This window comes from Ascaphus truei, chromosome 3 (genome assembly GCF_040206685.1).
Source record: "Ascaphus truei isolate aAscTru1 chromosome 3, aAscTru1.hap1, whole genome shotgun sequence".
Lineage (NCBI taxonomy): Eukaryota > Metazoa > Chordata > Amphibia > Anura > Ascaphidae > Ascaphus > Ascaphus truei.
In genome coordinates, this window is record NC_134485.1 from 112,174,519 (window position 1) to 112,191,895 (window position 17,377).

At 41.6% G+C, this 17,377-nt stretch overlaps 1 protein-coding gene across 1 annotated transcript in view; it reads left to right on the top strand.

The window, feature by feature from the left end:
* Positions 1–17,377, top strand: part of PHEX (phosphate regulating endopeptidase X-linked) — a 302,776-nt gene that overhangs the window by 228,235 nt on the left and 57,164 nt on the right. Inside the window, exons 14-15 of the mRNA XM_075589362.1 lie at positions 5,730–5,833; positions 11,555–11,613. Coding sequence (XP_075445477.1) covers positions 5,730–5,833; positions 11,555–11,613 — 163 coding nt within the window. The remainder of the gene's footprint in view (positions 1–5,729; positions 5,834–11,554; positions 11,614–17,377) is intronic.

A 17,377-nucleotide genomic window follows, 5' to 3' on the forward strand; every position in this document is an offset into this window, starting at 1 on the left:
GGTATAGGTAGACCACCTAGGACCAAAACTTAATTGCACCTATAAATCCCATATATTGATAGTACCAGATAGGTGCATGAAGTTACAATCATAGGTAGGGAGCTCACTAAATAGAAAGTAAGGTATGAAAAAGTCCTAATACCAGACTACTGCTCCTAATAAGGTGGTAGTACTAGGTCAAATACACATAGTGATTGTCATAGATATAGTGTGATCCAGACAGAGACTAGAGGTGTATGCAGCAGAAAAGGTGGAGCTCCCTAAGCGAGCAGGTTCAAATGTGGCAAAGCCTAATATCCTGACCCAACACTGCACCAGAGTCACACAGATATCACCGCAGATGTTATGAGCCTTAGGCACCGCACATATATACACAGGCACAGCAAATAAGTGCCAGTTTGTGAAACCCACACTCAAACTATGAGAGTGTAACTATTGGTCAGCTGTAGATTCGTCACTTTTAGAATAAAAAGACTTCCAAGTAGGAGTCTTACAACATCACTACGTGCCCAGTAGGAGTCTTACAACATCACTACGTGCCCTACGCACGTTTCCCTCCAGCTATGGAGCTTCATAATGACCCCCCTGAGGGTAGCCTTATGGGCCTCCCACAGCGTGGAGTGTGTTGCCACACTCCCCTCGTTCTCCTCGAAATATTGTTTGAGCTTATCCCCAATTTCCGCCTGTAGGGCTGGGATTTTCAGCAAGATCTCATTTAACTTCCAATTCGCTCTAGGTCTGTCTAGTGGGATTAATGTGCATCGCAGCTCTATAGATGCATGGTCAGACCATGAAATATCATGGATCTCGGAGCGAGAGACCCCGGGGACCATTCTATTGGATACAAGGAAGTAATCAATCCTGCTATAGGTGTTGTGTGGGTATGAGTAGAAGGTATACTCCCTCACTCTCTGGTGTTGTTCCCTCCATATGTCGAGTAGTTTGCAGTCACGTAAACCCTTTTTAATTGTTAGTACATCAGGTCTATGTGTTACGTTAGTGGATGAATATCTGTCTTGGTCCTCACGTAGTGCCCTGTTCAAGTCTCCCGCAACTATGATATTACCTCGGGCCACTTTGCTAAGTTTCCCAAAGAAGGTGTTAAAGAAGTCTGGGGCTGTGTCATTGGGGGCATATAGTGTTGCGAGTGTGATTGGGAACCCTTGGATTGCTCCCCACACGATGAGGAATCTACCCTCCCTGTCCTTGAATGTCTTGTCGGTTACAAACGGTATTCGTTTATGGATTAGTATGGCCACCCCCTGTTTCTTGACTTTCGCGGAGGACATAAGGTGTGTCGTATAATCTTTATCAAGGAACTTGGGGCAGTTGCCATGTGAGAAATGTGTTTCTTGCAGAAATACAATTTCTGCCCCTTTACGTTTATAATCTCGAAAGGCGACTCTGCGTTTAGCCGGGTTATTAAACCCTTTAACGTTGTGGGATACTAGCCTGAGTTCCTTACTCATTGAAGTTTGTGGGTCGACGTGTCTGCTGAAATCTGTTCCTGTTTGGCGTGACTGGGCCAGTTCCGAAGCCTCCTCTCTTCCTTGTAATGCTGCACCGCTCTTCCTCACCTACAGAGACACAAAAGGGGGGACACACAAAGGGGCACACCGGGGGGGACAAGAACAACACACAAAATGCGTTATATAATAATAACTCTCGACGTCTTGGCGAAGTAGCCTCCTCGACGAGGTCATCGCCTTTGGGTATCTGGACTCTTTTCCTGCAGTCCAGGTGTAACTTGGGGTGGGGGTCACCCTCCCCCAGAGTCTTGACCCAAAGGACTTCACTAGGGCCCAGGAGAACCACCCTCCTCCCCCCTAGTGTGTGGCCCATGCGGATTTTTGAAGCAGGTCACCTCCCTCTGCCCCTGCCTCGCTCATCCTGGTATTATATTAACGAAACCTAACTTGTCAACTATCAACTAGTGGCTACCCCGGCCCTCTCCTCTCCCTTTTCGCTCTAGTATGATGCCCGGTGTCGAAACCTCAGCAGGACTCACTTCCCCCCTTCCCTTTCAGTTCTCGCCCGCCCTCCCTTATCTCCTACCGCTCTGGATGCCCTCTTTTATCTATCTCTGCTTAGCATCGCCTATCCCCTATTCTTCCTTCCCCTCCGTCCCTGACCCACACCTCTCTTTCTCTCCCTCTCATTATAACTTCCGCTCCCTAACTCATTCTTTCCACTACCTGCTATGCCAATCCTCACTTCCCCCTTCACGCTGCTACCAGTCACCACTCCCTCCTCCCATCATGCACGTCCCCTCCCCGTCTGCCTTGCTTTTGTATCTACTTCTTTCCTCCCTCACCTCTCATTTCCTTTCTTACTCTAACACTTGCTTATATCCTTCAACTTCCTTACTACTTGCTTTCTCCCTGCTTCACGTACCTTCTGTCCTACCTTCTTACTCTCACCTGCTTTACTCCTTCAATACTCCTCTCTTTACTTACTGCTCCCTCGTATACCTACTCTGCCCTCTTGCTAAGCTGCCTGCCATCTTTCCCCTCCCGTTCGTCCAGCGCTGTCTACGCCTGTGATGTCGTCCGCCTGCGACAGTGGGGGCAGGCTCCGCGCCACCTCCAAGATGGTTCCACTCCGTGACGCGGTGGCCATTTTGGATCTCGTCTCTCACCAGTGTGGAGGTGCGTGCGCCTGCTCCTGTTTCCCGCTCTCCACTCTCGTCCTGCTCCTGCGGCAAACAGTGTATTCCCGCCAACGGGGGTGTCTTCGCCATCTTGTGTGGGGGGCGCTACCACAGAAAATGTAGGCCGAAAATTTTATGATGGTAATTTCATCTTTAGTGCGTGGTGGACGTTCGTGGACCGTCCGCTGCTGAGTTGTGGGGGCTCGGTTCGCTCTTTACAGGGGGTGGGGTCCGACTTGTAGTACCGATTCAACGGGGCCCGGGGGTATGTTTTCTAGTAACTTAACGAAAGTCCATCAACAAATGGCTCAACTTTATTTTATTTTGTTTTGTGGGGGTTTTAAGACTGTTCTGCTTCCCTCTGCTCCCTGGGGGCCCTTGCACATTGCTCCCATATGGGTTCCGGGAGTGGGTTAGTTGGGTCCACCGCTGTAGGGGCTTCTCCTAGGCCCAACTTGTGGAGGAAGGCTGGCCTCTCATCTGGCCCTTGGAGGGTGAACGCTTTGCCGCCTCTTGCTACCTGTAGGCCGAAGGGAAAGGTCCACCTGTACCTTACCCCCTTCTCTCTTAGGGTTTTTGTAATTGGTAGCAGGGCTCTGCAGCGGGCCAACGTCTCCGGGCACAGGTCCTGAAAGATGGACATTCTCGCGCCCTCGTGTTCCACCACAGGTAGGGGTCTTGTTTTGTGTAAGACAGCCTCTTTTGTGCGGTAGTAATGTAACCTGAGCACAATGTCCCTGGCTGTTCGTGCAGTAGCGGCTTGGCTCTTAGGGCTCTGTGGCACCTATCTAGCGCCAGATACTCTTTTGGGGTATCAGGGAGCAGGGCCTCCCTGAGATAAACTCTTTGCTGTCCAGGACAGATTCAGGGACCCCTCTGATCCGGAGGTTGTTGCGCCTGTCCCTGTTCTCCGAGTCCTCCTGGCGCTCCCGCAGTTCGTTTATTTGGTCCTGTAGGCCCGTGTATTTCTGATCCTGCCTCTTTATTGCCCTGATCGATTGATCCACTTTGTTCTCTAGGGTGTTTGTCCTTTCCCCCAGACCAGACACCTCTTTCTTTAGGTCCTTGAGTTCTGCCTGAAGTAGTGTTTTTAGGTTGTCATACAGTTTATCTAAATCGCACTGTCTAACTGGCCGCAGTGCCGGGTTGTCCCGCTCCTCTCCTTCGCCTTCCGGCTCAGTCTCCGATCCGGCATTTGAATGCGGTGCCATTTCTCCCCCTGCTCCACTCGCCCCTGCACAGCCGAAGTACTCCGGTAATCCTTTCTTTCTGGCTACTTTGGGGGTTTTTCTGGACATCTCGGGACTGTGTGGGGTTTATTTAATGAAACTTTCAGTTGGATGGGTGCTTTTGTTAGGTTTCAGCTATCGATTTCAGCAAGCGAGACACGGAGCTCTTAACCTAGGCGACCATGCTCCTTGCCGTCGCGCATGCGCCTCCAATGCCCGGAATTTTACTGCTTTAGCCTATAATGGTTATTAAAATATTATAACCCATATTTACTTAGCAGTCTTCCAGTATAAGATACCATCCGGCACTGGAAGATACCTTCCAACCCATTGTTTTATGGCAGTGTACTTCTTTGTGTAAACATAGCTCTACAGTGTATAGATTTAAATACTGGAATTGATCAATTGTTCACTGTTGTTTACAAAGTTACGTAGTTTACAAATTCCTCGGACCCTATAAAGTCCATGAAGCTGAAAATACTGTTTGTTTGGTGGAGTAAGGTGCTCAAAGTGTACTATATATAGGAAGGAGGGGAGCACACTCTGGATATCAATGCATTAATTGGTGTATATACTGGGCATAAAGCAATGGGGCACTAGATACCCTGAAGGCTGGGATAGGTTGTCCAGAAACAGCCTCCCCTACCTCATTGGGTTGGCCCTGAGTACTCACAGTATTCACTCAGCAACCAGAGTCTCCCCTCCACCGCGTGCTGCTGAAGAGAGATGAAGTCAAGCAAATAGAAGAGAATGCAGCGCACCACGATCCAAAGAGAAGAACAGGTCTGGCCAAAAAACAATCTTTATTGAAGAGTCATAAAAACAAGAGATGCAGCCCTTCTACGCGTTTCGTGTCTAGCACTTTATCAAGAAGTGCTTTCACACGATATACAGAACATTTAAATAGCAATGGCTGCCAAATCTCACGATACCTATGACGTCACAGCTCAACCGCGGCCAATGAAAACTTACCATCTAGCGCATGCGCTCTGAGGCCCAGCGTGGGGGAGTGACTGGCCATAATGCAGTCCTAACATCCACTCATAGGGAACGCCCATAGGGGAGTGCCCCAAAAAGAGGGATGGACACTGGTAATGGCTGTATACGCCCCCACCCCGCCTCCATGTGCATGCGCGAGATAATGGTGGTGCAATAAGAAATAGGGCATCACAATATCTCAAATACATGAAAAAATGTAAATTAATCCTACCACAGCGCATATGTCCCCCGTCTGACATGGGGGAGTGACCATCCATATGTCAGCCCACACATCATCCTTAAAGGGACACCCAACAGGAGAGTGATAAAATCTGACACAGGGTGCATGTTCCCTCATTCCTATGGTATACACCTGCGCTGGAATGCAATATTCGCGGTTGAGCTGTGACGTCATAGGTATCGCGAGATTTGGCAGCCATTGCTATTTAAATGTTCTGTATATCGTGTGAAAGCACTTCTTGATAAAGTGCTAGACACGAAACGCGTAGAAGGGCTGCATCCCTTGTTTTTATGACTCTTCAATAAAGATTGTTTTTTGGCCAGACCTGTTCTTCTCTTTGGATCGTGGTGCGCTGCATTCTCTTCTATTTGCTGAAAATACTGTTTGTCTCTGTCTATAATCTTAAACTTGGATGCTTCAATGAAGATTAAATGGAACACCTATACTATCATAGTCAACCCACATCACTTACTCATTTTATTATATTTTATATATTTATATATTTTATATATTTTATATATTTATTATATTATTAATATTTAAGTGTCTGCATATCTTAAAGATTTTTTTGTTGTTTAGAATAGTCAATATTACTACCATGAATTAATACATTTTCTTTTTACCTTCACAGCTGAAATTCTCGGAATCTGACTATTTTGGAAATGTGCTACAGACCCTCCACTTTTTAGCCCAGTCTGATTTCTCCTGGCTGAGAAAAGACATTTCTAGAAAAGAGTAGGTCAAATGATTTATTTCAAGATTATATCTCAACTCTACAGTAACTAGGCCTTTAAAAATGATGAAGATACCAAAACTACTTTTTCTATTCTGTATGCAAAAGAAATAATTTTGAAGAGATTGCTATGGAAGGAACTTAATTTTCAATTAGAGTTTTAGAGATTTGATTTTCCTTCCATTTCTGAAGATTGATAGCCCACATAAGGAAAAACGGAGGAGGAGGAGAGGAGGCAGTTGGTTTTCAAAACTGGAATGCAAACAGAGAATGGGTGTGTTAGGGAGTATTTTGAGGCAGTGAAGAAGATTGAGCATATTCACGCCTAGAGATGGGCAAATTTTTGGGGTGGATTTGGATTCACAGCAGATCGATCGGTTCCTTTAGTCCACGGATTTCTGCGGATCAATCTCAAAAAGGGCGATTCGCGTTTTGCGGATTTTTTCATTATTATTGCCAATACACTCAGCAGATTCCGCAATCCATTGACGGATTTGAAGAATTCAATCCGATTCTGTGGATTTTTAATAATACACCAACAGATCGCTGAATCCACGGATTGGATTCTACAAAACTATTGTATCCAACGGTGGTTTTTGATGAATTCGTGTGAATTAAAACCGACCAAATCCATTTGCGGATTTATTTGAGGTCTAACTATCAAACCATTATTGCACCAAATATAAAAAAGGAAAATATCCATGGCTATTGTGTTTTTTTATTTTTTTGCATTTGCTGATGTTGTCTTCCAGAAGTGGGAACCACTTTTAGCAGGTTTAATTTCCTTGACATACCCCATGCCTTGAGCCTTCCCCTGAGTCCCAAAAACCACACTACATAACGCATTGGGGGGATAAACCGGTCACAGGTCTATTAATAACAAATCAACATAATAAACAAAACCATTAACAGAAACTAGGGACCCAGACAGATTGCTCTGTTATCATGTTCTAAGACCTTGAGGGATACCCTCCGCTCGTACCCCCATAGCTTCTATCTGCCCAGGCCACATGTAACACTATACAGAAAGACACTCCCATTCCGTCCACCTAAGCCGGGAATGACACTGCCTTCCCCATTGTCACGGGAGACCAGGTACTTACCCCTTTATCCTGGATCATATCATTGAGCAAAATCAAAATGTAAAATAAATTGCATTTAGTTCTTGGAAACAGACATTCGCACAGTGAATTACAATCAAAAAACAAACAGGAGAAAACACACTTACTGGGGTTTTGGGCTGAAAAACTAAACTTCCTTGACCGAAATAAAGTCTTTAACAAGTCAGTTGGAAATGGTGCTGAAAGTAGGACTTAGAAAATATTCTGCTCAGCCGTCCCGCAGCTGTTTCCTTGCTAGCTCCACAAGGCTTCTTTGGGCTTGGAGTCACAACTTGGAACTGTCTTGGGATCTCTTCCTGGGCTGGCTACTAACTTTTTTAAAGCATTTGCAAAGTCAGTCCCACAGCATTACTGCCAACCCACAAATGTGGGAACTTTACTGCTAGCCATTCACATGTTTGCCAGTCTTGCGATGCCTGGCATCTACGTTTCAGTATAGCAAAGGGCATGTGCGAAAATCGCCATCTTGTCTACTTCTCATGGAGAGGCCAGGTGCCTCTTAGTCTAGGGAGGTGACTACTGGTCGGAAGAGCCTGTAATCAGCCCAGGACTTGGACATTTAACTCAGCCATCCTGCACAGATGTCTGTTCACACTCCTGGCAAAAGGTGTCACTTTGATCTATGGACTTAGGACACCCTGGCACCACACCCTGGTAGCTCATAAGCCCCATGTGGAGTTCTGCAGTAAAAGGACCCAGCTTATGTACAATGTATAAGTATAACATATTTTAAAACATACCAGCTTTAAAAATATATATTTTATAAATGTTCTTATTAAAATGTCCTAAGTCTATTGGTGTGAGGGATAGAGTGAAAATCTGAGCTGTGTTACCCACTAGCCACATCCCTTACACTCTGCAAACTTAGACTTTTTCTAAAAGCTTCACAGTCTTATACCTGACTGGAGTATCCCCCTGAACCCCTTATACTAGGATTAGGGTTATCTGGGCATGAACTGGGCATCCCCATGAGACTAGGGACCCATACACTGTTCTGGGGATACCTTGCCCCCTGCCCCCTTATCCTTATGGTTGCACATTTTACAAACATTGCATAGCGGTACATGTACAACATGCAGGACCAAGAGCTGACACTCTATGACCCCCAAACACAGCTCGGGGCAACCTAGTGGGCTCAACCTTTATTAGTGAGCCTGGTTACCCCCTCACTGTCACACCCATCACTTCCAATTAAGAGGTTCAAATCCACAACCAAAATTGATATTCAACCAACTGCTAGGCAATTAGGATGAATGGCCAGTCTGCCTTTGTTAGAATCATCTGAGGGCTGTTTTGGGCTTAAAATCCCTATTAAAGTGTATGGGTGTTTTTTCTGTGAGGTGCCATGCCTCATGGCACCAAACTAATACATTTCAGGTATAACATGTTTAAAAAGCTTTAAGTGCCTAAATGCATTTTCTATCATTTTTAAGACTTAATTTTGTCAACATAGTGACTTGCGAACGGTTCCAGTTCCTCTGGCTCCTCCCTTGTATGTAAGGTCACTGTTATCCATGATATTTCCTTGCCTCCCACGTTCAATGCGCCCTATCTTTTTCTCCTTTCTTCCTGTTTAGCATGATTTTACACATGACATCAGCATGGGGCTGAGACCAAACAGATTAAGTTTGAGGAAACCGTTAAATTATATCCAAGTAGTATTTCAGCATTAGAGATGGGCAGAATGGTCTAAATCCCCTTCTCAGATTTATCCAGGATTTCATTCCAAATCCGATTATTTTAAATCCATCCATAAGGCTCGGCTTCTCAGATTGTAAATAACCCAATGTTGGACTTAATGTAAATACAGTCCACAGACCATGTTTATATCGAATCTGACATCAGATTGTAATTTAAAAAAAAAACTACAACGGATTGATTTGTTGTAAAAAAAATCAGAATTCTTATTAATATTATGATTATTAAATAATAATATACTGCAATATACTGTACTTAATTTACTAGACAGAGAAACAGTGCAGGACCACTAAGTTCAGGCATGCCACAGCCCAGGAATGGACACTGGGCACACACAGACAGGGGTCAGTCCAGTCACTCACAAGTTAATGGTTAAACTACAAATTGTATTAAGTAAATAATGGATTGTTTGAGCTATAGGAATACAGCAGCAACAGCCTAACGGAGGGGTGCTTAACTCCAATCCACAAGACACCCTAATAGGTCAGGTTTTCAGGATATCCAAGCTTCCGCACAGGAGGCTCAATCATGGCTCAGTCAAAGACCAAGGGCCTCATGCAGAGAGCAGCGCTATTTAGAATTGGAGAGGGGAATTTTTTTTAGCTTTATTGGAGAGTTTTTTTCTCCATATGCAGAAAGGGCATAAAACTGCATTTACAATCCTTTCTGCATATGGAGAGTTTCAAACAGCGCTATGAGCGCTGTTGAAACTAGTGGGAAAGAAATCGATTTTTTTTTTTTCTCTCCTCCACCGGCTGCGGAGCGCCAGCTACTTGGTGGAGAGGAAAAATGTTGAAAATCGCGCCATTTTTTTGCCGCGAACAGCCACTAGATGGCGTTCGCTGCTCTCTGCATACGGCCGTTTTCAAGACTGGAGAGATTTCTGTTCTCTCCAGCCGCGCGGCGAGATTCTGAGAAAAAAAAATGGCGCTTTTTTTAAAACTCCCCATTATCTGCCTTTCTAAAGGCAGATTTCGCCAATACATGCCGCTTTCCCTGTTAGCGCTGCTCTCTGCATGAGGCCCCAAGTCTCTGATTGAGCAAGCTGTGCTAAAGCAGGGTCTGATTGAGACACCTGTGCTGAAGCAGGGATATCCTGAAAACCTGACCTGTAAAGAGGGCTTGAGGACTGGAGTTGAGCACCCCTGGCCTAACCAACCCAACATATACACCCTGCAGTACCTACAACACAATGGCTTCAATTTGAAACTGCACCACTATTTATAATCCTCCTAGGCTCTTCCTGCCCTTATTATAATTCTGTGATTCGGAGTCAGTTTTCAGGGTCTGATTACTAATCTGACACAGCGGATTTTCAGTGATAGAAAACTCCAAGGAATTGACTTCTTGAGACTGATCAGTGAACATCCGCGGCTGAAAGGAAAAAGGAACTGGCCAATCTGGGTTGGATTAAAATTCTAAGTAAAAAATTGCCCATTTCTATTAAGCATCACTGACACAGTACACTTGAAAAACAAACCTATGAGGGTTTGAAAGGTCTGAACACTATAATTTAAGTTATTAACAGCTCTATAATGTGACTGTCTTCAAATTTGCTTCATAACATTTCAGTTGTCTCTTACGTCACGTTTTTCTATATTTTTGCAAATGTTCACATTGCTCAGAATGTCACCAGAATGTTGTCAATTGTCACAAAAATCTGATGGAAATAGAATCTACTTCTAATAATTGAAGGTGAAAATGTTATATTTAAGTCTGCTTTTTATGAGGTTAAAGTCTGTGATTGTATGGGTAGGAAAATCTCCCTATGTTTTCTACAAATACCCTTCCACATTATGCCTCCTTCCCTTTAACTATTTCGGGCCAATCGATCCTCTTCTCTCCTTTTCTGGAACGTTTCCATCAGAAGGATATAGGCAATATTCTGATTGGTTAATGTAGTGTCGTGGATACAAAGAGTTTGTCTCTGCTGTTAAATGGCGAGATGGCTCTTTAGAATGTTCAATTCATCCATATTTCTTAGGCGAGCTTCAATTTTTATGTAAAACACACTTGATTTGGTTTATTATGGTTTTAACTGAGATTAAGATTTCTAGTAAGTTGATATGATTAGTGGAACCAACCACTTAGGCAATATTAAAAAATACTACTGGAAATGAGGCGGGTGAAGCTAAGCTCAAAAAATCCTTTTAAAAGTTAATAACCATGACTGAATAATTTCAACATTTACATAAACTACACCTAATGAATTACAGTTGCACATCTTAGCAAATGATATAAGTATTGTTTTGGTTTTGTTCCAATAACAAAGAGCATATATTGTGTTTAACAATAATATCTGAGATGATTGTAAAGAAGATTTATTAACTATTTTTCCCACTACTTGCTTTAAACATTATTGCACTCATTTCGAGTGGTAGATGAGCTTCAATAATTATGCATTCAAGAATATCTAAAATGCTCCTGATTTTAATCAACAATTGTAAAACATCAAATCCTGTAAGCAGTTAAGCTTCATTATTTAACTCCATTTCCAATTGAACTACATGGAGCTTCGGGGTCTTCAATTAATTTAGAGTCTATACAATTGATGGACTGAAAATATTATTAAATAAAATGTCCCGTCTGGTAAAAAAAAAAAAAAAATGTAACCACATTTATCAACATTAACATTTCATTGCTCTAAATGGGGTTAAGTAAACTTCAAAATGAGACCTATGAGACCTGTACACAAGTTTCATCTATAGTAAACACACTAAATAATGTAAGTCCTGCAACATCTATTGCTTAGCATGTGAATAGTTGTCTATGATAACATTAGTGACATGTTTTGCACATGTTTTGAAGTCTAAAAACGTTGTTAAACATCAAGGGGAAATGAACGGAGTAATGATGAACATGTTAAGTACCCTGGAAAATAAATTGTCATCTGTTTCCATGCAGATGGTTCACCAGCCCTACTACTGTCAATGCCTTCTACAGTGCATCTACCAACCAAATTAGTAAGTACTGAAAACTGCTTTTAACAGTCCCGTGGCTCTTTTGTAGAAAGGGGCCTGTGATGTTTTGGTTTATCTTGGAACTCTTAACAATAGCACTCATACTATTTTGCTGATTTCCTAGCTATTATATTCCTGCTTGTAGTGCAGTAATGTTCTACATGATATGGCTACGTATAATAAATTAATTAATATTTGAAAAAGCATTCTATTTTTATTTTACATTTCTTTCATTTGGAAAGTACAGTACAGAGAGTTAAAGAGACTTATCTGCATTAATAAATACAAGTCCTTTTACTTTTAATCTTCAGTGCCTATAGTATCTTACACAACGGTGGCCCACACAAATAATCCTGTTATTGTTTCCCACAGTAGCTTTAATAATGTCATCACCTTCTGGAAGATCTCCATGTGGGATCTACAGAAGATAGAGTCTTATATAATTTTTACTTTATGTTGTCATAAAAAAAAACTACCATTTGGATTAACAAAGTTAATAAGTATTGCTGACCTGAGGAAGAGAGGAGAACTCTCGAAAGCTTGTCCTATGACATAAATTCTTAGTCCAAATAAAAAAGGTATCACCTAATACTGAAGAACTAATTTATTCTGCACTATCGCAACTGGACTAACACGGCTATTTCCGTTTTATTTATTTATATATATATATACTAGCTTTTGTGCACCGGCTTTGGCTGGGGAATGTAATATTGAATACATGTCCCCCTCCCCCCCCTGCTGCTGGATGTAGTGCGGGGGTGAGATTTGTCTCTTTCTGTGTGTGTCTGTGTGTCTGTGTGTCTGTGTGTGTGTATATGTGTGTCTGTCTGTGTGTGTGTCTCCCCCCGCTGCCGGAACATGTCCCCGCCCTTCCCCCCTGCTGGCGGCACATCTCCCCGCGCTGCTGTGACATGTCTCCTCGCTGCCGGCACATCTTCCTGCCCCCCCCCCCTGTTAGTTCATCTCCCCTTGCTGGCGGCACATTTTCCTGCCCCCCCCCCTTGGTACATCTCCCCCTGCTGTCGGCACATGTCCCCCGCTCTGCTGGTACATCTCCCCCCGCTAGCTGGAACATCTCCCCCCCTGGTACATTTTCCCCCGCTAGCTGGCACATCTCCCCCCCCCAGCCACCCGCTGGCACCATCTCCCCCGCACATCTCACATCACACACACACAGAGACACAGAGACACACAAACACAGCCCCGATCCAGGCAAGAACACGCCCCCTCACTTAGTAGCCACGCCCTCGCCCCATGCTCCTGCTCTAATGGATTTGCTGGACAGCCGAGGGAAATTTAGAATGTCCATAATTTGGGAGATGAGTCACATTGGAAGCTCAAAATAGTTGCGCTGACCTACAAATCTGCAGCAGAATGTACAGTAAAAGTTTTGTTTTGCTACGTGGTGCCGTTTCTGAGATTTCGATGCTTCTGACATACAAACAAACAGACGGAATCCAACTTAGTATTATGGTGTATATATGTAATATATAGCCAATAAAGAATATCAGGTCTGTGGTGCAGTTTTTTGTTGCCTTTTTCACCCACCATAACTTAAAATGTATATGTATAAGTGTGTGTATGTATATATATATATATATACACACACACACACAAGTTGCTGCCCCCTTCCCCACAAAACACTCAGGAAGAAATTCTAACCGGATAACAAATGTATCACCCTTGATATAATGCATGACCTTCCAAATACTTATCCCTTGTAATTCCTGACCTTATAATCTACATGTCATAAGATTTTAGCTGATTTCAGGTTCAAGAGCATCCTAACCAAGTCCCAGTCAAGTGTCCTTTCATGTAAAGGGTTCTGTACCTGAGAATCATCTTCTTCCTGAACTATGTCCCTCCTCAATTGATAAAGTATGTAGTAAGTTCATTAAAGTGAAACAGCTATTATCAATCCTTAGTAGCCATTTATTTGAAAGACCATTGACAACTGGTATTGTAATTTTACTGAAAATATCCTCAATAATGTGTTATAATGGTGTTTTACATCAGTTACAGTATACCGATACAATAACATTATGGGACCAAATATTTGCCTCCTAAATACACAAATGTCCACTACATCTTTAATCCTACACCTCTGTTACACAGAAGATTTTCAATTAGGGTTAACTACAGTACACTGCAGTTGAGGTATATATTACGTAGACATTAGTTACTTGTTTAATTTTACATGAGGCAATGAAAGACACTGTAACTGCATTTTGACACTATCAGTAACATCAAATTTGCACAGATGGCCTAGAGGTGAAGATAAATATATTACAGCTTTAATTCATTCAGCTGTCCAGCACATGGAAACTGGTTCACTGGTAATAAATTCCTTTAGAAGGAGCACATCCTATAAAATATATAAAAACTCCACTTATTAAAAAAATGGAAGCAATTGATAATTACATTTTTAAATATCTTGTGAAAATGTTAAACTGTCACTTCCAATGTCAAGTTGAGTACAATGGTTGTCATTTTGATATTTTTAGTCTGCGATATTCCAACATGACTGCAGTTAAACCTCAATTTTTTTTAAATATTTCTTAAAATACATAAATGTTGCATACTGTATTACTAGAACAGGCAAAAGAATGGTAATATTCTCCAAATGTGGCTTATAATAAGTCTGTTTATAAACAGACTGTTTTCTAAAGTGTACAAATGGCAAATATAATAATAATATGGAGAGTTGGAGACATAATGGTACAGTATTACTGCCTTTCCTTCAAATATTTCACCTAAATGTTAAATTACAATTAGAGTTTACTTAACATTCCTCATGATTATGTTCAGATGTGAAAATTCTGGGGTCGCAAGACCATGGCAAAACACTATTCCATAAGTTACCTTATGATACTGAAAGACCCCTTACTACCCATTAATGTGAAAGGGCCCAGATTTAAAGTCTTATTCTAAATATTACAAACAAGTCGTTTGGCCCTGTTTTTTTCCCAAAATCTGCATTGATGTCAATTAGGATTTTCAGCTAAAACTGCCTAGGCACCTCTTCTGGAGTATATAGAATTATTGCCTTAAAGTTGGTTAGGCAATGCAGAAATATCAGGGGTGTACACTGCGCATATGTTATTTCTGTGCTTATGATAGGATATAGAATTGGGTGCTACAGAGTTACATAGTTACATAGTAGATGAGGTTGAAAAAAGACGTAGGTCCATCAAGTTCAACCGATGCTAAATTTAGACAACAGATACTTTATCCTATATCTATACTTACTTATTGATCCAGAGAAAGGCAAACAAAAAAACCCATTAAGGGGAACAATGAATTCATTCCTGACTCCAAGAATTGGCAATCGGATTAATCCCTGGATCAACATCTTTCCCATGTATACTTATTTGGTATATCCCTGTATACCTTTCCCATCTAAAAAGATGTCCAACCTTTTTTTGAACAAATCTATTGTATCTGCCATCACAGTCTCCATGGGTAATGAATTCCACATTTTAACTGCCCTTACTGTAAAGAACCCTTTCCTTTGTTGCTGGTGAAATTTCCTTTCCTCCAACCTTAAGGGATGGCTCTGAGTCCTTTTTACTGCCTGTGGGATGAATAGTTCTTTTGAAAGCTCCTTGTATTGTCCCCGAATATATTTGTATATAGTTATCATATCCCCTCTTAGACACCTCTTTTCTAATGTAAATAAATCTACTTTAGTTAGCCTCTCCTCATAAGTTAGATTGTCCATCCCCTTTATTATTTTGGTGGCTCTTCTCTGCACTCTCTCTAGTTCCATAATGTCTTTTCTTAGGATTGGTCCCCAAAATTGTACTCCATATTCAAAGTGTGGTCTTACTAATGCTTTGTAAAGGGGCATAATTATGTTTACTTCCCTTCCATCCATTGCCCGTTTGATGCAAGATAAGATCTTGTTTGCCTTTGGAGCTACTGCATGACATTGGGCACTATTGCTAAGCCTGCTGTCTACAAGCACTCCTAAATCCTTCTCCATCAAGGATTCCCCCAAAGAGTCATTATCATCTGTTTATAAATTATGATATTGAGATTCTAACTTTTTTTCATGCATGTTTAATGACTGTCTCAAGCAAACAAATATTTTTGGGGTGTGATATTTTTCTGCATCAACGTAAGATCTACCGTTTTTTAGGATAATGTGAAATGTTGGCCAGTACCTATGGTATGTTGATCCTGATGATGAATCAGTAACCTCATGAGGCATCCAGAACAAACTCAGAAGAGCTCTAAAAATTATTTCCCTTGTTCTCTGGGCCATTTCTTCAGTAAAACATTCTATGCAAGTTGGTACTTGTTCAAAAATACATCAGAAGGCATGACGATGCCTTTCTAAATTTAGAACAGCCATTAGATATACTCTAAATTGGAGGCTAATGCAAGAACGGTGCTATGCAATGTGTGTACGCCCCGTGTTTATCTAATTTAAATAAATTAGTCATTCACATTCCTATGCTCTGCCTGTCGAGTCATCCTTTTACAAGTCTAAATTGATTACTTTTTTTATGTGCCACAAACCTGCTATTTCCTGTGCACGCAATGATTTTGTCCTACAACTCCACAAACAACTTCAAATAGTCCCTAAGGTCTCTTATGTAATAGTACCTCTTGGTAAATATGGCCCTTAATCTGTGATATTTGCAGGGAAAGTTAATCAGGCTACATATGTACTGCATTGTTAAATTACATTAAAGATTTCTTTTGATACTGCTTCATGTCTTCATTTAGCAAGACAGGCAAAACAAAGTATATATGGCACATAATAAAAATCATGACAAATCATAAAACTATATTTCTAACAATTACCTTTCATTATTCTAATTTAGTATTGAAGATGTAGTTTGCAATGTATAATAGATCAAGATTTTGCCTGGTAAAATACTTACATTTGGAGTAACAAACTTTCTTGTGTCAATTCAATAATATACATTATGTGATGAGTTGGTAGTGAGAATAATTTAAAGGTTTAAAGAGGATTCTCATATGAGAGTCTAATTACTGTACAGGAAGAGTAAGTTTAAATATGAGGTAACCATATTATTGGGAATATTAGCCAATTAAAAAAGGGATTTGATCTGAAAGTGATACAAGCATTATTAAGACAACACCTTGAATAGAGTACAGTTTTGGGCATAAAGAAGACATTCTGGGACTAGAAAAGGGGCAGAGAAGAGACACCAAATTCATAAAGGGGATGGAGAGTCTGACTTATGAGGAGAGGCTAGCTAATTTAAATTAGTTTACATTAGAAAAGAGGCGTCTAAAAGGGGATATGATAACTGTCATAATCTGGATTACCCTATAAACATGGGTGCATGGACCTCCCTAAAGAGATTTACCCTGTTCTTTCTCCCTGCAGTCCTCTGCAGCTTCTCCCAGTTACTCACGGCTTCTTCCCAGCTGCCTCAGGTGAAGCACTCTGAATTCACAGCTAAAGCTAAACTGAGCTTATCTGCTCTAGCTAGGGGTCTCCCTCCCCCCAGGTGTTTACAATATGACCTAACCCCTGATTGGTGGGTGGAAATGCAACAACAAACACATTTACATGCAAAGAGTTACTTGGAAAGATCACAGACCCCTTTACAGCATTCCAGCTGAACTTAACATGAACTCCTGGTTCCTGAAGTGGTGGAACCAGGCTTACAATACAGATATATATATACAAACATAACACCAATGTATTACTGACAGGTAGGTGTAATGGCAGGTTTGACATTTATTAAAAGCAGTCACATTTACCGCTGCCATCACAATAACTATA